Source organism: Micropterus salmoides, unplaced genomic scaffold (genome assembly GCF_014851395.1).
Source record: "Micropterus salmoides isolate LMB-PRFRI ecotype aquatic unplaced genomic scaffold, ASM1485139v1 Ms_hic_scaffold_21, whole genome shotgun sequence".
Taxonomy (NCBI): Eukaryota; Metazoa; Chordata; class Actinopteri; order Centrarchiformes; family Centrarchidae; genus Micropterus; species Micropterus salmoides.
The window spans coordinates 26,732,975-26,754,252 of NW_024041262.1; the positions used below are offsets into that span (position 1 = coordinate 26,732,975).

At 41.8% G+C, this 21,278-nt stretch overlaps 2 protein-coding genes across 2 annotated transcripts; both read right to left on the minus strand.

Annotated features, from left to right (window-relative positions):
* Window positions 1-256: 256 nt before the first annotated feature.
* On the minus strand, window positions 257-8,920 carry LOC119916208 (transmembrane protein 100-like). The gene is made up of 3 exons (XM_038736139.1): window positions 8,902-8,920; window positions 4,911-5,030; window positions 257-2,063 (listed from the first exon to the last, which is right to left on the minus strand). The coding sequence occupies exon 3, from the start codon at window positions 2,018-2,020 to the stop codon at window positions 1,547-1,549; it is 474 nt and encodes a 157-aa protein (XP_038592067.1). The 5' UTR covers window positions 2,021-2,063; window positions 4,911-5,030; window positions 8,902-8,920; the 3' UTR covers window positions 257-1,546.
* A 6,370-nt stretch (window positions 8,921-15,290) lies between these two features.
* On the minus strand, window positions 15,291-21,004 carry LOC119916209 (TATA-box-binding protein-like). The gene is made up of 8 exons (XM_038736140.1): window positions 20,852-21,004; window positions 20,174-20,273; window positions 19,934-20,090; window positions 19,578-19,665; window positions 18,244-18,335; window positions 17,987-18,145; window positions 17,415-17,506; window positions 15,291-15,481 (listed from the first exon to the last, which is right to left on the minus strand). The coding sequence occupies exons 1-8, from the start codon at window positions 20,897-20,899 to the stop codon at window positions 15,393-15,395; spliced, it is 825 nt and encodes a 274-aa protein (XP_038592068.1). The 5' UTR covers window positions 20,900-21,004; the 3' UTR covers window positions 15,291-15,392.
* Between the last annotated feature and the right edge of the window lie 274 nt (window positions 21,005-21,278).

Genomic DNA, 21,278 nt, shown 5'->3' on the forward strand with positions numbered 1-21,278 from the left:
CCCTATCTGGTTTATTATCTGGTCGTGTGTCTGTGGGATGCTAGGCAACATAAACACAACTAAATATAACAGCCGAGCTGTAATAACTTTCCAGTCGCTCCTCAACCGGCTCTGAATACAAACTCCTTAGTGAATTAAGAAGAAGTAGTTCGGCTTCAGGTTCAGACTTTAATCTTGAGTTTAATAAAACAAAAGTCTACTGAGAAGGAATAAGTAGACTGACCACCAGTTCAAGGTACAAGAAAGTGAGACAGTGTCAGATTAACCCTCAGAGTTCTTTAATACAGTGGAATACATGACATTTGGTTATTTTTCATCACTTTGGATCATAGTGCACTAGTTTAAACACACAAAGTGGCATGCATATCAGAGAGTATCCCCATCTGTGAGCTCAGTATTCACAATGTTACTCCATGATTAAGCTCCATACACAAAGTCAAAATCCTGTCTTCTGACCGGTTACTCGGCAGAGGGTGGTGTCTTCTGAGGCGTCTTCTGTCTGCTCAGAAAGAAACGTAACGTGCGGAGTGCTGAGATCACAAATGAGCTTATCACTGAAAGAGAATCTTCAACAACAGAGTACCTTGTTAATTGTATATTATAGCTTATTGGCATCATATCATTAGATATACTGTACATCATTGATGAGCTTTGTAGAGCTACAACTAATCTGCAGACTGTTTTTGTTGATGAATCATTTAAAGCAACAATAAAACTCCCAATATGGTACTCTGACATTCAGAATAAAAGCATTGGGAGGTTGGCATACAGGTCCTGTATGATAATAAGTATAGATTAGACAGTCCTGTGTGAGTGTTTTGAACGCTTTGTTTCAAATGTAATTTAAAATTGATTAAATTTACTTTGTGCAGCAATTTTAATATCTAAGAAACATTTAAAATATCTAAAACTAAAACATCTAAAACCTCTAAAAGTGTTCAGAGCCTCTGCTCTGTTTGCTTTGATTATCTTTGGGAAATCAACAGAAATTGATTTATAGAAGGGTGTAGTTCGCAGACCTGTAAGTCCCTGTACATGCGAAGATAAAGTTGATCATTAAAACTTCTCAGCACTCAAGCTGACGTCTGCAAATTGCTTTGTTTTGTGCCACAACAGTCCAAAACCCAAATGATGTGAAACACTTGAGAATCTGAAAGCAGATGAAATGTTTGGCTTCATAAATGACCTTAATGATTATCACAGTAGTCTTTTGAATAATTGATTATTAAACACATCGTCTCGGTACTTCTCTTTGAAAGAGAAGGTTTAGTCCATCGTCCGGGACTTTCTGAGTTTCAAGTCTCCATAATCCAGTATTTTCTGCTGCTGGATATTCTTGCGATGTGTCTAAACACTCATCCTTTACCCTTGAACCATTACAGCCTTGAGTCCTTTTAGGTGTCTGCAGTCATTGCCACCTCATGAGTGATGCCAGCTCTTCACCAGTTTATGTTCACTGTGTCCCTCAAGTCCACCATCTGACTTTTTTGATTAAAAGGGCCTAAACCTGAACTCCACTCAGGACTGGACCGTCCTTTGCATTTGATCAGGCTATGCAGTACCCCTGGCTGGCCAGGAGGGCGGTCTGGCTCTCCCTTCGTTTGTCCTTCTTCTTCCTCAGGCGGACCCTCCAGCAGACGGCACTGGAGCCCAGCAGGCCCAGTCCAGCAGACAGCAGCACCAGTCCCAGCACTGAGATGGTGGACCCGTGGGAGTTGAAGGTGTACGCCACAGCAGTGACCACGATGCCGGCAATGAGGACGACCACACCGAATGGGACGGTACAGCGGTAGCAGGACATCTCGGCGCCACCAGTGGCCGCTGTCAGCTGGACCTCGTTGACATGTGGGACGTGCGTTGTCACGATGACGTTGTGGTCTTTCCTGGCCCTGTCCCGACTCAGCTTCTCAGCAGAGATCGATTTTGGCATCCTCATGGCACTCCTGGGGATCCTGGCGCCGCCTTTGCAGTGGAGGTCGTCCGGCATCGTGATCTTACTGGCGAGGAAGAGGTGGGCCATCTTGATACTAACGACAGCGATCAGCCAATCACAGAGCAGCTAGCTGAAAACAGAAAAGAGATGTTGAGGATCTTGTTTTGACCTCTGTGAAAAGACTTCAACAGGCTTCTGGCACAGCTCCAGTACATTTTAAGTTACTTACTCTATTGAAGAGGTAATAAATGACCAATTTGAGCCACTGACAGAATAAAACTGCTTATTAATTAGCTTAATTAGCCAAAATAAGAAGAGCAAGAAGTGAATTTAGCCTTTTCGCAAAGGGTTGTAAAGGCAAAATGTAAAATAATTTGATTAATTCTAATTTTTATTTTTACACAGTGTGTCTAACATCTAATCTGCACAAAATGATTGTGTTTGATATGCCGCACTTTACTGACTCCATGTGGCAGTTGAAAATCCCATCTACGAGAGAAACAAACACTGATCGGAGCTCACGGGAGTTGGCGGCCCAGTGGTTGGACTCGCTCAGTTCAGTTTGTCGCTGTCTATAGCTGAGTAGCTAACACCCGCTAGCCAGCTGTGATAATAAGGTTCAAGGTTCAGCTTTATTGTCATTATACAGGATTGCACAGTGAAATGCCAACACACACAGACCATGTATAAGTGTAGAAAGTAGCAGATTATTAAAGTTATAATTACAGTGTGCTGCTGAGTTGAAGCCTCTGGTGCTGACAGTCCACGATTGTGATGATTCAAATACCCATAGCAGTGCCAGCCTTTGCAGGGGGGGCAGGTCTTGTATTACTGTTTGTGAGCTGTTTTGCACATGTTGACCTAAAAATGTTGTGTTTGTGGTTTTTATATTTCACTGTGTTATAATTGTTTATGCCCTCCCTGGTGTGTTTCAGTTGTTGATCACTCCCGGTCTCTGGGGTCTATGTTTAGTTTTTGTGATTCGTTCTGTTTTGTTAAATCTGTCCTTGTGTGTTTGTGTGTACTTTACTTCCTGTGTTATTTTGAAGTGTTCTGCCTCTTGTGTCTTGTCCAGCTTTGTTTCCTGTCAGTGTTAATTGTCTGATTGTTTTCACCTGGACCTCGTTTGTCACCTCCCCATTAGTGTATTTAAGCCTCTGTCTCTGCTTCAGTTGTCTTTGGATTGTTAGTTTGTGTTGTCACGAGTCTTCCTCCTGTTTATGGGTTGATCTGTTGTGTGTCTTGATTTACTTCTGGACTCTGTCGTGGTTTTGGATGTTTCTGTTTATCCTTCTTCCTCTGTGTTTATCCCCTGAACTGCATGCCTCAGCATTTTTGTGAGTTTATCATTTGATTCATTATTCACATCTGTATGTCTTCAACCCAAACAAAAGGAAAACGTGATGCTTTTAGTCTTTCTGCATTTTGCTGGTTAATATTCATGAGTTGACCCCAAGCTTTGGCCACATCGCCGCCGACTGACTGCAGAAGAAAGCACCTCACAGAAAAATGAACAAATCTACAAGATGGCTCAGAAGGGACCAGCTTAAACTCCGCTGTGAAAAAAACCTTCATGGGCTGACAAAGTTCTCCTCCCTGTTACTGAAGAGTGACTGCAGCTGGGCTTCCACAATGTTCAGCTGCTGTTAATTTGCACTTCAATGTGAAACAGATGGAGGAAGCCTTGAGATTTCATTAACAGGAAATTAACACGACAAACAGCAGATCAGAAAACAAGGAGGCGTGAACCAGGGGAAATTAGAAATAATGGCCTTTTCACCGGGTCAAAAAGTCATATTCACTGACATGAAATCCTAGAATGAGAAAAATGGACAATGCTTTTATTTATCTATTATTCAAAGTTACATGTTGGTGCTCACGGTGAACAAAACATTATCAATAAGTGTGTAAAAACTTAAGGCTGTTTCTGATGCCGAAACAGAGAAGAAATGGAATCTGACCGAAATGTTGCGTTTCTAATTTATTGTGCTACTAAACTGTGCGTGGTTTTGTCTGCTAACAAAAGTCCGTAGTGGGTATATAAAGTGTGTGTGTGTGTATATATATTTATATATAACGGGAACCCTGCACTGTTAATATACAGCTGTGATCGTTAGTGTGCTAAACTGTGAACTCCCCACCAAATATCCCACACTGGATATAAAAAAATGTGAAAATAATTATTCAAAGCGATTATTTACCTCTAAAATATCTCCTTCTCTCGATCAGTTTGTACTTTTGTCCCCGTCAGGATGTAGGAATGGTGATTTTTCCATTGATCTTATTGGTCAACCCGTTCTTACTCCCGGGTCGTCATGGACACATGGTCAAGACCCCTTGGTGTCAGTTCGTAAAGCCCTTTGGCGTTATTATTAGTTAGTCTAACAATTAATGGTTTAGACTATAACTTTGAGAACATCAAGAGTTTAAAATGGATGGTACCTTGAATACAGAAGTCTTAATTTTTTATAATATTTCTCAGGAAATCCGCCCTGTTTCCTCTGTGAGTTCATGATGAGCGATGCAAAATAAGCCCACCTTATCTGGTCTAATTGAAAAAAGGAGGAAAGAAAGCAGGAGTGACTACTTTCCCTTTCATTAATCAATCAGACCTTCCCTCCATTATGATGTAAATCCAGTTTGTGCATAAAATCTTGTCTCCTTAATGATAAAACCTGTTCCTTAAGTAACATAATCACCTTTAAAGTTGAGTTCTCAGTTAATGTGAGAGACTGAGGAGCGTTTCTAACATGCAGAGATTCATTTAGGTCTGTAAAGGATTGAAATGTTTCACCTTCAACCTAAAAATGAAACTTTGAGGAGGTTGTAGGATTCAGCTCAGTGCTCTGAGATAATGATGTGACTGCATAGCTGCTGACCTGACTGCCTGTTATCTCTGCGGGGTGATGAGTTTTTTATGATGCAGCCAAACACCTGCGTTGTGTCCTGGAAGAAGGAGAAAAGCAAAAACACCTACTGTTGAAGTCTGCAGCTCTCCATTCCAGTTTTTCTGAATTGAACTCTAGCAGTCATGCTGTCCTCGGTGTGGAGGCTCTGCAGGTCGCGTCTCTGTGCTCGTCACTCGGCATCGTCCTGACTGCAGGAATAAATGGGGAATATGGCTATCAATAGAAAAAAGGGGGGGACTGCCCTCTCCCACGCCTTCCCTCCCCTCCATACCACCTCCTACTGCACTAACAAGAGAAGTTTTAACTCTTTCCTCCCTTCAGCTGGTGCTCTGTCACTACCACACTCCACTGACTGCATGTTCCTTAAAATAACCTCACTTGTGTGTTAAACTCTCTTTATTGATGAATGGACTGGAGGAGGATAGTACATTAATTTGGCATTTTGTCCACACCACTTTAAATAACATCTTAATTTATGTTTAGGTTTAGGAAATATTGTGGTTTGGGTAAAAATTAGAGATTAGGTAAGTCACATGATGTAAGAGGTGGTGCTGATGGCCCAGTGGTTGAGACACATGTCTTTGGTGTGAGAGACCCACATTCAACTCCCCACTGTGACGCGTCCACCATTGTGTCCCTGAGCAAGACACTTAACCCCTCGTTGCTCCAGAGGCGTGCGACCTCTGACATGTATAGCAGTTGTTTTGGATAAAAGCGTCAGCTAAATTAATAAATGTAATGTAAATGTAAGTCTTCTACAAAGCGTTATTTAACCTAAAACATGTCACCTTTGACTTTCTTTCACGCAGGAATCAAACCTCCAACACGTTCTCACTTCCAAATCATCACAAGATCCTTTGTCATAAGGAGTCAGAGTAAGGAGGTGGTTGAAACCAGACTTTCAACCAGGAGGCCGGTGTTCTTCACCGTGTAAAACAAAAGTCAGCATAGGATGTTTTTATTAAAGTTATGCCTCTTAACTTAGGTAAGTTAACTGACATAGTTGTTTTAACCAAGACCATGATGTTTTCCTAAACAAAGTTAAAACAACGTTGACGTGCCGTTTCAAAATTATGATGTTTCGCAACGTTAACAAGTACATTTATTTTGAAAGTCTAACTGGACGTTGTATATTTATTGTTGCTAACTTGAGCACGGAGAAAAACAACGCTAAACGGTACCAAGCATCCATATGTGACGAGTGAACCTCAGTCTCTTGAGTTTACTTCACTCGTCCATCCGTCCCACCACCTCCTTAACAGACTTTGTTGCTCTTTTTACCGCGTTACCTGCTTCTTCTGCCACTAGAGGTCTCGGCCTAACAAGAAAACTAAATATGGGTCGTGAAAAGCTGCTGCACAGCTGAAACACCCAAAATTTCACGAATGCTGAGATGATGAACAAAATGTAAAAAAAAAACTAACTAGAGTAGAAACCCATTCACCATAGCAATTAAAATCTCTGTAAATCAGTTCATTCTAACAGAATCACTGCGATTAGCGGAGTCCAACTTTGATGAACTTTCTAGGCAGCTTTTAAGGACAGCCAGAGAGTCCAAAGCTACAATTAGCTTATTACCACGTTTCTTTTCTACTTGTACAGATTTGGGGGGGATAACGTGTGTCCATTAGGAAAAAGTGTCCAAAACACAATGTTAAGAAAATGCAAAAGAACTGAAAATCAGACATCTGGGAGAAATCATCTGAGAGAAACATCTGAGGTTTATTTATCATCCTGATCCCTGTTGTCCTCTAAAGCCTCCAAACAGCTCTGGTCTCACGTCCACGGTGGTCCGAGAGCAGAGAGTTTTGGAGAGAAAAACAAAACAACCATGAGGAGACCCAAAAACAAAATCAGCTTCTTTGAACAACACAGTGTGGGTTTGCCTTTTACTGTGCGGGAAGCTGCTGGCTGTGTGTGCAGCATGAAATCCAATGGAGGCTGTTGTTATTGATTGATTTCTTTATCAAAACATTATTATTTGTTTGGCCTCGCTGTGAAAATAGAAACCAATCATCAGGACGGAAATCTGAAGGCTTATAACATCAAACATAAACCGTAAAGGAGGCAGATCAGAAAACACTGACAAACTGTTATGTCCTTAAAGGAATATCTTTAAAAAGACTTTCTTAATATTATGAATACATCATCCGTCACAGCGTGGTTCTGGTTGAGAGACGACCTTGTGGAGGTCAACATCTGTAACAGGAGCTTTCTCTGCTCTGATATCCTTTCCCTCCGAGCTCACAGCCAGATCTCGGTGCAGGTGCAGCCTAAATAGCACAAAGGGAAGTTCCACTTTTCAGAGTAGTTTTGCTGACTTCATGCTGAAGTTTTTCTCAAACCCCGAGAGGACGACTTACTAAAAAAAATTCCTCCCTGTTCAGAGAGCACAGAGCAGCTCAATGATCCACACAGAGATGCAAAATAATACTAATGGTAATAATTCAAAAAGTTATAATGATAACAATATGTATTATAATAATTATAGGACTGATAACAATAATTTTAGCAGCAGGTGTTGAGCAGGAACATGAAAGCAGCACGAAGCCCGCAACCATGGATCCAAACCCCACAGCTCGGGAGCCAGAAACACCTGCAGGAAGTGATAGGAGGAGAGAGGAGAGAGACGAGAAAGCACAAGACTACCAGAAAGGGGAGAAGTTGTGTTAGTAACATGCAATACTGGGATGAGGTTGCATACAGAGGGAGAGAAAGTAGAGGAGAGAGGAGCTCAGTGCATCATGGGAAATCCCCCGGCAGTCTAGGCCTATAGCAGCATAACTAAGGGATGGTTCAGGACAGAAAGCTGCATTGGGATTAGGATCCTGCAGGTCCCGCAGTAGCACTGATAAGATGGAGTCAACAAACGAAGTTGAAAAGATAAAAAAAGAGCAAAGGCGACTGCTCACGAGGGCCTGACTGGAAGTGGCAACCTCGAGTACAAGAGGCGGACATGCTGACGAGCGAGCTAAACCCCCGTGGCCGCTAATGTCAGTCGCCAGTACGTCTCCTAAGGTGTTGGGACTGAGGTTTACTCACTGCACAGCCTCGCTGGTTTCCGTCACACAGGCGTTTAGCATAGCTCAAACACTTGTGTCCTTTTTTTACTCGTTTGCGGGTGTGGGTGGGAGTGGATGCACATGTTGCGGGAATGGGCGCTAATGGTCACAAAATCAGCGGGAGCTGGATCAAGAAAACATTCGCGCTCAGGTCTCTAGTTCAGGACTCACCTGAGCCAGCCCTAACTGTAAGCTTTAGTCTGTACAGTCTGTCGTTACTGTACACTAATTACATCATTTAATTACTAATTACAGCACTTGTTTTCACCCAAAAGGAGGCGTGGTCATTGTGATGACAGGAAAGTGACACAGCTAGTGTCGAGAGGAGGCCTGGGTGGACGGAAGGATCAACAAAACACTCCAGTTACCAAACATCAATGTTTACATTGTAATCATTGCAGTTTAGGTCCCCTAAACTTAGACAAGTACAAAGTTGGTCATTTTAATCCAAACCATGATCTTTCCCAACTCTAACCAAGAAGGTTTTAGTCTAAACTTAACCAAACTTCACATCCGATGGTGGAAACAAGGGAGAGGAGTTCGTTGTGTACGCAGAGGAGCTGCTAGCAAGACTTTATTTCCTAAATTTACTCCAACACGACAAACTTCTCTTACCAACTCTAACTCTCATTTATACCGTCGTCTTCCTGCGACAACTCGCCTCTCATGAGATTTCAGAGCGAGACTTCAGTTTCCTTTTAAAAACCAAGGGGGTCACCAGGAGTCCCTCGTAGGGATCCTTATCATGATTTTGTCAGACACCTGCTATAACAGTCTGAGCCTGTCGGTGGCAACGAGAAGCACTTTCTGTGGACGCCATTTTGACGGGCGTCGTTGCCCCACAGGAATATGTTGCAGCAGCTGCAGCCAGTTTAGCTGCTGGCTGAAGCATCTGCTGCACAGATTCAAATCGCCCTGCTCCTCATTTCAACATGTGTGGAAACCCAGGTTAAAATACTGAAATCAGGTAATGTTAATACAGCATGGGAACACTTACCGTGTATGCAAAGTGACAGAAGTAAAGAGACACAGTTTCTAAGGAAAGTGTGTTGGAGGATCTCAGTTACTGTTGGTGATGTGGAAGACGAGATTTAAATCTCTACTCCTGCAGCTCCTGCAGAGTCCAGCTGGGCACATCTGGCTTTATTTTCAAACCCTGAGCTGACTTTTGCAGATGATCCTCTCGGGGGTCCTTTGATCCAGATCAAGGGGTCACCACAGCACAGCCTGAGAGAGAAGCTGGAGCCCTAAAACCCTGTGACCCGGTGAGAGAGTCTACTAATGTGTACAGATATGAAGTCATTTCATATATTTTAATACCTCCCTTTGGGCTGTTTTAAATGTTTGTCCCAGCAGATAATCGGTTCTTCAGATCTAATTTTCTGGAGCCACTTGAGTCCCAGTGGCTCTCTGTGTTCACGTATTTCCCCATCGGCTGTGTCATGATTTTTGAAGTGTTCCTCTCCAAAGCAGTCCGACCAAAATGAGACATTTAATGAATGCATGGAGATTGATTTTCCTTCCTGGCCCATTAGACATCTGTCCAGGGACGTGGACAAGTGTTAAATCACTTCCTTCCCGGATCCATTTCTGGGTTAAGGATGATGTGAGTTATTTGCTTTGGATCCATCTCTCTGGAGACACCCTCCCCTGCTTCCTCCTCACAACAGATGGTTACAGGCTGTGCATGTAAAGTGGTGAGGTTAGCAGCTATTGGAGCGCACAGGACTGTGTTCGTGCTCTTCCTTTCTGTTCCTTCCTGTGAATACAGGTGTGTTCACCAAGCCACGAGCTCCAGTTTTGTCATTTTACATGCTGTTCATTTTATTTTGGCTCCAACCAAAGTGGAAAAGTTGACTTTGCATTTTTGCAGCTTCCAAATTCAGAAAACACTAAAAGAGTGGAGTCACGCCAGCAGCCCCAGGAAGCGTCAGCGCTCTGTACAGAGCAGAGAACTTTTGTATTGCTAGGTCTTTTCCACTAGTGGGGTTAAAAAAGGTCAAATCTATTCCTGAGAGTGGCACCACGTGTTGTCACCAAAATCAAATCAGCCTTAGTTCTTTAAGCTAAGGCTGATTTGATGTGTTTTTAAGGGACAACAAGGAGGAAGAAGAAATATCAGGCGGTGTACTTGTTAGGAGATACTTTCACCGCTGGTTTGGTCTGTTTGTGCGATTTGATGACAAGAAACGAGACTTATTTTTAACCTTTGATGACGACCTTTGAAAACACGAGTTAACACAAGTCAAAGATGAGAGGCAGCAGAAGAGAGAGTGAAAGGTCAGAGGGGATGTGGCAGAGGAATACAGGATGTGTTACTGTCAGCATGATTATCATTTGGTATTATTAGGATCAGAGGAAACTCAGGATGTTATTAGAAAGAGAAATAGATCAAGAGCCAAATAGAGAAAGAGTAACAGGATGTGAAAGAATGAAACAGATGAGATTTAAAAAAGGGGGGGGCGGGGGGTCACGTGTGCTCATTGAAAGTGAACTTGCCAAATAAAAAACAATGAATCACCAGCTAGATGAAAATTAGTTAAAACTCACACAACTAAAACTAACTTGGCAATAAGTAAATACTGTATGTCAGTTCAGTGGAAAATAGGAGAGAGGCAGTTAGGAGGAAAAGATAGGAGGAGGAAGGAAGGAGGAGGACGCATCAGAGAAAGGAAGATAGGATGCTGGAGCTCCAGGTTTCGACAGGGGAGGAAGCCGTCCCATAATTCACTGTTTTCATGTAGGGTCCAACATGTCAGCCGCAGGATTACCTCACTTCCTGCTGCTCGGTGTCAACACGCCAGCCTGCAGCCCTGGAGAGCGAACGGGAAGAGCTTCCAGTTCAGAGGTCAGCAGGTCACGGAAAACACTCTCACTAGAAACACGACTCGAAACGAGAAGAGACCTTTTTGAAATCCATCCATCCATCGCTAGTTTGAAAAGAAGTTCCCACACTTCACATCTAGTTCCCTTGTTCCTTCATGTGTGCATCGGTACGTACTGTACTGGTAGACTGTACAAATAAATACACTGTACATTGAGAAGAATTGCGCTGGAGGCTGCAGGCCGTAATCCAAAGCGTTACACAACAATCAACCAATCAGAGCCTTGTAGGCGAAATTAAGAATAGAGAGCCTACGTCACTCACTTCTGCTTCCGCTGCCCATGGGACCTTATGTGCGGTAGTCAATGGCGAGAGACAACTTATCTTTTTATCCTGTTAGAATTGAGCCCTGAACTGACGAAAAGACTGAGATTAAAATGAAAGCTTTGACGGTTTGAGACATTTTTCATTTGAAAACATTTCATAGCTCACAAATGTGAAGATTTGCTGCTTTTCCTTTTTGATTATTTGAAGTGATTTGTAAAAATGTTGAGCTCTGTACTGTTGGTTAGACAAAACAAAGGACCGTGAAGGCGTCACGTTGGGCTCTGGGTCACTGTGACGGCATTTCTCACCATTTTCAGAATTTCAAAAATCGATTAATGGATAAAACAATACAGCTCATTAATCCAGACTGAAAAGTTTCTGATACAAGACTGTTCAAAATGAGCTCCAGTTCAACAACTACAGCAGTAAATTCCTTCTTTCCATTAATCCATGAGTAACAATAATAATGTAACGCATTATATTATAGTCATTTTACTTTACTTACATTTTCCTAATTATACTTTTATACTTCAACTTTAGTAAAATTTTCAATGCTGGAATTTTACATGTAACAGAGTATTTTTTAAAGTGTGGTAATAGTACTTTTACTGAAGTAAAGCTTCGTCCACCACTGTTCATAGCTAGCTTTGTTTATCAAAAAATTGTGTCAGAAAGATGCGTGGGTTACATGTTTGCTCTTATCTTGACAGATTTATCAAACCATCATGAAAAACACTGATTTGATGCAAAAGTTGCGGGACTGAACATCACGTCAACAGGACGAATACATTTAGTGAGAAAATAACTCAGAGAATATGAACACAATATCAGACTGACAAATGAAAATATTATGTAAATTCAGCCGTATCTTCAGGCCAGTCGAGGTTTGGTTAATCAAAACTTGCTCTTGTGGTTTGGGAGGACATTTTGCTTGGAGAGCCCATATTCCTTATTCTTTTGTTAGATCCCCATCCGTTTCCAGAAGTGGTTGCTTACATCTATGTGAGATGGTGGTGGGTTAGATATTCCAGTGCTCACTTCACTTGCAGTATACTTCTGACAGAATATAGTAGTTTTCAAAAACCAGGGGGGCCCCATAATGAGTCCCAGAAGACAAACCTAGTTTACCAAAGCAGCAGAGAACAGTAGATGAGCTGAGGCGCTGTAGTGTCCTCACCTCATCATCACCTGTGTGCTTCACTGAATCATTTGGTACAAACTGACCTGTTTAAGAAGTGGAGCGTCAGCCAGATGTTTCCTGGTGTGTGTGCAGCAGATGGCTAGCAGATGAGCTAACAGCTAACTCACTGAACTGTCACACAGAGCATTTAACAGTATATTTGACAGCTGGACTTACTTACTTACTTTTTAGATTCATGTGTTATATTCAACCATATTGAACCACCTAAATAACCTCTAGAACCTCTTAAAGGAACACCAAAAGCACCTAGAAGACCATAGAACCTCCTCATTGACCACTTAAATCACCCAAAGGGCCCGTAGAACCTTCTTAATTACTTTAAGAACTAACTATAGGACCTCTAGAACCTCCTCACTGACCATTTAAACCACCCAAAGGGCCTGTAGAACCTTCTTAATTACTTTAAGAACTAACTATAGGACCTCTAGAACCTCCTCATTGACCACTTAAACTTCTTAATTACTTTAAGAACTAACTATAGGACCTCTAGAACCTCCTCATTGACCACTTAAACCACCCAAAGGGACCGTAGAATCTTCTTAATTTCTTTAAGAACTAACTATAGGACCTCTAGAACCTCCTCATTGACCACTTAAACCACCCAAAGGGACCGTGGAACCTTCTTAATTACTTTAAGAACCCACTACAGGACCTCTAGAACCTCCTCATAGACCACTTAAACCACCCAAAGGGACCGTAGAACCTTCTTAAAAGAACCTACCTCTAGAACCTCCTCATTGACCACTTAAACCACCCAAAGGGACCGTAGAACCTTCTTAATTTCTTTAAGAACTAACTATAGGACCTCTAGAACCTCCTCACTGACCACTTAAACCACCCAAAGGGACCGTAGAACCTTCTTAATTTCTTTAAGAACTAACTATAGGACCTCTAGAACCTCCTCATTGACCACTTAAACCACCCAAAGGGACCGTGGAACCTTCTTAATTACTTTAAGAACCCACTACAGGACCTCTAGAACCTCCTCATAGACCACTTAAACCACCCAAAGGGACCGTAGAACCTTCTTAATTACTTTAAGAACCCACTACAGGACCTCTAGAATCTCCTCATTGACCATCTGAACCACCTAAAGGGACACTAGAACTACCTTAAGTAATACTACACATTTTATATTCAAGGATCACCTAGAATCATCTAAAGAACCTCTAGGACGTCTTAAAGGAACACCAACAATCCCTAAAAGACACTACAGCCTAGAGAACGACCTGAAGGGCCCATCTAACCTTATTAATTACCTCAAGAACCTCAAGTACCTAAAGTAGGCCTACCAGTAGAACAGTTTACATGTGACCCCGTTACATTTATCTGCCAGCTGGAGTTACTGTTTACTTTTTAGATTCACAAACTGTGAATAATTTTTTGTTGCTTTCAAACAAAATGCATTCCATGAACTCTTTTCTCATTACTACTTCACCACCTGCAAAAGATTAGATAACTGCAGCACATTTTTCAGATGCTGAGTCCAAAACTGTTAAAACACATTCAAAACATTAAGATGGCAAATGTCCTGCATTTCTGCAGCAACAAGACTGAAATATAGAGGAAAGCTTAGCTAACATTTACGTACATTTTATGTTTACATCTGTGTGCATAGAGGACTGTATGTAGTCTTTTGAATGTGGCTTTAAAACTGAGTGTAAAGCAGAAAATGTGCTTGTGTTTTAGCAGAATTGGTTCAGGGGGTTGGTACATGAATTACAGGTTGAGGTCACTGTGTGTCAAATACCAATGTTACTATGGAAACAACTGAGAATAACTGTATTGCAGCAAGAATTAGTTTGTCAACTTTTTATTTTTTAAGTGTATTACTATATGCAGTAATATATAAAAAATAAAGGACATTGAAGTGAATTTCTGCATTTCTGATTCATTCTTGTTACATAAACTTTAGTACAGTCAATAAAGTGCAAATATGTTATTTTTGCAGTTTTTCTCAGTCGCTTAACATTTGCAAAACAGTAAGTGCATTTCTCAAAACATATCATACAAACAGCACTACACAGTGGATTACCTGCAAAAGCCTGTAACTTACTCAAAATCATTGGTCTATCTCTGAAAAATAAATCTTTAAATCAGTGACCGACAGTAAAACATGACAGCTGCAAAAACATTTGCAATTCGTTCAAAAGAATGAGAACTTGCTTTCATGAACGGACTAGATGATGTGGGGGGTGAACAAGTAGTTTTGAAAATTCTGAAATGAGATCTGTGAAAAAAACTGTGTTGTATAATAACAGTGATTTATATGAAAAAATAATTTATAATTTAAATATAAAAGTTTATCATTTACGTATTGCTCCCTGTTGTTAGTGTTTTTAGGTCAGTGTGTTATGAGTGACAATGACTGCTTTCTGATGGAGAATTGTTGTCAGTGTTTTGGGTGAACAAGTTTATTTTAAAACTGACTTTTGGAGGTGAGATTAACTGTTTGGCCAAGATGCAGGTTGGTAATGCAAAAATAATGAAGAGTTTTGAAAAAGTGGCTTCAGTTTTGACTGTTGCATGTTAGCAATTGAAAAAAACAGTAATTGCACATGGATGTATGAGCCAACCTACAACCATGCTGACATCGAGTGGTGATGAAGGGAACTACGATTGGGACTTGTATAAATCTGTAGCTTCCGCAACATGTTGAGCTTCACAGAGGAAGCCTCAGACAGAAGTAATCTAACTAAGGCTGCTGTGAGAGCTATCAACTTCATCTTGTTGTGTTGTAAAATGATAACCTTGTACATTTACCCAGGTAGTCTACTGTGCTTTAGTACAATTTTGAGATACCCTTTTAGTTGAGTATTTCCATTAATGCTACTGCATAGTGTTGCATCCCATAATGAACCCGCCACAGTTCACCTGCCCCCGATCGTCTGCCTACCTCAACGCCTGACATTAGTCTCAGACATCAGTAATGAAGTTATAAATACTCAAGTCTGTGTTATGAATGATCAGTATTTAAGTCTGAAACACTATAAAGACCATTATTGAGATGGAAGACATTCATTTATTCCCTTCAAGGTTGTTAACCCCTCTGTTCAACAATGACTCTACAACCAAGTCCATTTTTAACATTAGTTTTAAAATGGACAGGAGCTCCTGTCAGAGTCCGGTGCATCTCTCATCGCTGCCTCCTGAATCTCCTGAAGCTGCTCAGGATTGGTTGGAGGGTTTCAAATGCTTTGTAGACCTCAGCGTTATTTTTAGCTCCTGGAATTTAACACAAGACCTCAAAATTAAAACCCCTAAGTGCCAGATTATTTCACAGTGAAGTTAACACATCCAGGAACATTAGAAATATGTTCTGTGATCACACAGACTACAGAAGGACCCCTAGCCCCCCTTTAGGGATCTCTATACACCCCCAGTGACATTTAAGACATGTTAAAGGACCATTAGAACCTCCTCAATTACCACATGACCATATTAAACAATCCTGAATTTAATAAAATACCTGCTGAATCTCCTCAGTCAAACCCCTAACACTACCCCTCAATCTACACTATAACATCACAAGGAAGAACCTAAGCACCTTTAGAACCTTCTCAATGATCATTTGAACCTCTTAAAGGTCCACTGGAACCTCCTCACTGACCACTAAAACCAAATGGTAAATAAATATTAAATGGCTGGGTGCTTTACAAGGTTTTTGTGCTCATTCAAGCAATTCAGGGTTCAGTGAATTGCCAAGGAACACTTCAACATGTGGACAGGAGGAGGTGGGGATCATACAGCGGACGACCCGCTCTATTACTTGAGCGACAGCGGCCCCTAAAACCACCTAAACTACTTGTAGAACCACCTCACTTACTTCAAGAACTACCTACAAGACCTCTAGAACGTCCCAAAACGACACTAGAACTACCCAAAGGACTACTTGAACCACCTCACTTACTTCAAGAACTACCTACAGGGCCTCTAGAACGTCCCAAAACAACATTAGAACTACCCAAAGGACTACTTGAACCACCTCACTTACTTCAAGAACTACCTACAGGGCCTCTAGAACGTCCCAAAAGGACACTAGAACTACCCAAAGGACTACTTGAACCACCTCACTTACTTCAAGAACTACCTACAGGGCCTCTAGAACGTCCCAAAAGGACACTAGAACTACCTAAAGGACTACTTGAACGACCTCACTTACTTCAAGAACTACCTACAAGACCTCTAGAACGTCCCAAAACAACACTAGAACTACCTAAAGGACTACTTGAACCACCTCACTTACTTCAAGAACTACCTACAAGACCTCTAGAACGTCCCAAAACGACACTAGAACTACCCAAAGGACTACTTGAACCACCTCACTTACTTCAAGAACTACCTACAGGGTCTCTAGAACGTCCCAAAAGGACACTAGAACTACCTAAAGGACTACTTGAACCTCCTCACTTACTTCAAGAACTACTACAGGACCCCTAGAACCTCATAAGTGACCCCAACAACCACCTAACGACCGAATCAATGCCCACTAGAACCTCCTTAAGGAACACCTAGAACTATGTTAAGGACTTATCAAACCTCCTCAATGCCCAGTAGAACTTCCTAACAGACCCCCAAAACCCTTGTGCTGCTGAACATGATTGATGAGGACACCTGCAGTGTAGACGTGACTATTGCTTCAGGGTGTCTGGGCCTGATCAGGTTTTGCCGCTCTGCTCTGTGGTATTTCACCACATGACCAATAAACTGAGACATGTGGACTGGGGCTGGGTAATAAACATTAATGATAATTATTGCAATATAATTTTTCTCAATAACAATATAACAAATGCTCAATATATCGTCAGTAAATGTTTGATTCAATTCATTTGAATCACGAACGAATTAGCACTTAATATTTCTATTAAGAAAAAGATTTACTACTATTTGTTGAAAATTTTAAATTTTGAATGTTCTACCCTATGTGTGTTTGAAGTGTCTAGATGTTTTGATGATAAAGAAAAGTTGAACCACACAATTAACTCTCCGAATTCTCCATCTTTCACTCAGGAGCAAATATCAGTCTTTAAACTTGAAAGAAATAATGAGTTGACATTTATTGTGATAATTATCGATATGGAATGGTATGAAATGTTTTTCTCGTGATAACATTTTTAGCCATATTGCCCAAGTGTGGACACAAACACATCTTAGCTACCGCTTAGAATAATCTTCCCAGATGGAAAGACGATTGCAGTCATGCCAGGCACCACGTAGAGGTAGAGGCCGGGAAACAGCTCTGGTTCGTAACTGTGGAGAAAACACACATAACTAATGGAAAACTCACCAATAATCAGAGCAATTCACAGCAGACGAGACGTCAGCGGGTGAAAACAGGGTGAGGACTTTTGTTTTGCTGGAGCACTATATGCACACAGTGAAACCAGTAAGCTTATAGGTACTGGTACTTATTGTGTTATAGTTATTAAGTTCACATCAAATATCAATCATCAGTTTGTGTGGTTTGAATCGTCCTTTGCAGATTAAACTTGCCTCTCAGGATCTCAAGTCAGTGTGGATAATTCAATTTGTTTAAATGGAATCAACATGTAAATCAGAAGGCTTTGATTCATGTTCGTTTGTTCTTCTCATGTTTGTTCTTCCCCTGCATCCAGTCTTTGTGCTAAGCTAAACATCAGCTTATTGTACTTAAACACTGCCAGTAAACAGGATCGGCTACACTCAGGTGGAGGATTGTGGCTCATGTTCCCACAGCCAGTGTCTCCTGACCTGCAGGGCTGATAGTGGGCCAGTCTCTCCAAACTGATCGGGAAGGTCTTCCAAGTGGCCACCACGTTGTGAATCTTAAAGTTGAAGAAGCCGACGGGGAAGCCCAGCTTCTGCACTATGCGGGCGAACTTCCTGGCCGCCAGCCATGACTGCTCCTCACTGCACAAATACAGAGGAGGTGGGGGTTCACTGTCCTGAGAACCATCTTGCAGCACCACAATCACTGGAGATAAGTCTAGACAGATGGGCAGACAGACCTCTTGGCTCCTGTACAGACAATATTTCCAGTTTCGTAGATAATTGCTGTCGTTCGCGGTTTCCGGATCCTCATGGTGAGCGCCTTGTGTGTCTGAAACACAACAGGAAGCTTTACAGGTTGTTTTTTTTAGAAGGCGGTTGGCCTCACCTTGAACTGTATGACAGATGTCATGTCTGACTTTCTACTGTAGAGCCCAGAGGTTGGCAGAGAAGCAAACATACACATCGCCCAAATCTCAATAATGTGTGTGTCAAACACTGATTGGTTGATCCAACTCCTACTGTGTAGCATGTTCAAGACGGAAAAAAACACATGTCAACATCTGCAAAAAAATCTGTATAGATGTTCATGTTCCCCATGCACAGCTCGGAGAAGCATGTTTTCCCGTCTCCACTTCTTTCTGGCGACAACTAGAAGCTGCAATGTTTGTTAAAAAAACATAACAGAATGAACATGCAGTTTAGGTATTCTTAGGGCCTTGCTGCCTAGTCACACCAGGAAGTCCTTGTAACACCTGAAGCTTTGGACTCTCTGCTGGTCTCAGTTCTGTCTAAGGTCATAACCACTCACCCTTCTCTAGTTACCCAAGTTAGATTGGTTATAATTTGACTGAAAGCAAAGCTAATATGCAATTATTGTGTAAGCATAAAACAAGGTGAAGCACTGAAGATGCTTAAAGTAGATTTTGACACAGGGCACTTCTAAGAGACCAACACAGTTTCACGCTTTAGCGTCACTTTTGGACGCTTAGGGCTCTGCGGTCAAGTTAGCAACAAAAAATATGCAATATCCGGTTAGACTTTAAAAATAAAACTATTGGATAACGTCGTCAAACGTTGCAATTTGTTGGTTTAGCCACCAAAACTACTTGGTTAGGTTTAAGACAAGAAAATATTGTGGTTATACACTGGTGTCTGGTGTCTCACCCACACAGCTCCTTACTCGGACTTCTGTTATTTAAATACTACACCTGCTTTAAGCGTTCATAAATGACTCTGCAGGGCTTCCCCCAGTGCGTTACAAACTGATGCCAAGGGGTCTGCACCATGCGTCTACATGTGATGACATGGGAGTGAGAATGTGTTGAAGAGACGGGGCTTCGGGAACTTGTATAAATGTAGGAAGAATGCACTTACCATTTCAGTCTATTCAGTTTTAGTGCTGATTACCATATTAATTAGCAAATCATTGAATTAACACAATGCTCCCGGGTAGTTTCCAACGCTATGTAAGAGCACTATGCAAACAGAATCGACCAATTGTTGCCCAAACCAGCGTTGGTAATGGCCTCACTGTGTAGAGTCCATGTCTTTTTCTGGATCCTTTCCGTACCTTTGGTTTGTACTCTACGTTCCAGGCCTTGGAAGCAATGAAGTCCAGGTCCAGACAACAGCCCAGCGTCACTGTAGAGAGGATGTTCCTGCACACAAACACACAACACTGGATTAATACAGTACGACACTTAGGACTACAAACGCAATAGGGAAGGTTAAAGCTGCAGTAGAGTCTCAGCAGTGTTTGTAGGAACAGGTGACCTACTGAGGAGCGAGGACCTGTGGTGAGATCGTGTCTGGTGGTGAGAAGTGCTAAGAAAAATGACTTCTGGGCAAAATCCATCTGATGAGGAAGACTGTGCGATAACACTGAAAGCTCCAGAACAGCAACTAAACTGTTTTGTGGTGACCTACTGTATCTGTGGGATGGTTTCTGGTTCCTGTGTCACAGGCATCACGGGGGTCACGGGACAAACAGGAGAGGCACCCAGCTCCGGCACGGACGACCCACCCGGGAGCTCGGCCGCTGCTGTGGAATTCTGGGAGCTGTAGTCCAGACCGGTGCGTTTGTCTGTCAACACATTGCCAGTTGTGCTCTCATTCTCTGCCTGTTTGTGTGTCTTTGGATGAACACCAGTGTTAGTGGTGTAGTACCTGTGTCGTCCTGGCTGGGCTTGTACGGCGTCAGTACGCTGAGGAATGGTTTATCGCCCAGCTCTTCCTTCACCTCCTCCTTCTCCGTCATTACAGATTCCTGCAGCAAGATAACACGGAGTGAGTTCAGCAAACATTGTTTTGATTTAGATTTTTATTCTGTTCACTCACTTTGCATTTTGTTAACTGATATAATCTACTGTAAAACTTCAATTAAAAGCCCAGTTAGATGCGTGGGCCTTTTTCTGGCCCGGTGTGGCTGCACGTTTTAACAGATAAATGCAAGTCTCAATTACAAGCCTGGTCTGATGTTTATTTAGTTATTTGAATGTATAAAGCCTCTTAAACCCCACCTGGTGGACTTGAAATAGTTATAAGCTGCTTAGATCGTACACACAAATATAAATGTTTAAAATTTTGTTTTGTTTTTCTCCTCAATTAAACCAAATCAAAGATCCGAAGGTAAAAATATCAGTTTCTCATGTATGACTAGAAATGTGCTTTAAGTTCACATGTGAATTTCAGTGAAAACAAAGTCCAACTGGAACCTGTTGGCAGGTCTGAGGTCTGTGGATGATCGAGAGGGGACGCTGTTTAAGGAGAGACGTTGTTTGGGTGAACTGGCACTTTAACATCTACTTTTTTACTTAGACGGGAGGAGCTGAAGCTTGTACTCACGTTTGCAATGAAGTTATCAAAGTAGCACTCCAACGGGGACTTGTCCATGGGCGCAGAACCTTCCAGGCCTTTCCAGGGACCTGATTTTAGTCCGTGACTCAATAAACGAATATTAAACTAATGTTATCACGTATGATCGGCTGAATCTTAGAAGCCAAGGACACAGAGTGTTTACATTCAGATGGGTTAGTCCATTAGAGCTCTGTTGCTAGGCGAGAGAGATGGACTTTAGTTTGTTCCTTTTCAAAAATAACAATGAACACTGTTGAGTTTTTTAACATCCTCAGAGGAGGAAGAAAAGAGTAGAAAACAAGAAGTTGTGAAAATTGTTAATCAGACTTTTTTACAGCAGCAGCAAACATGACGTCACCTGAAGCATCCTGAGCCAAAAGTACATTTACTCGAGTCAGGCGTACTCACACTTTAC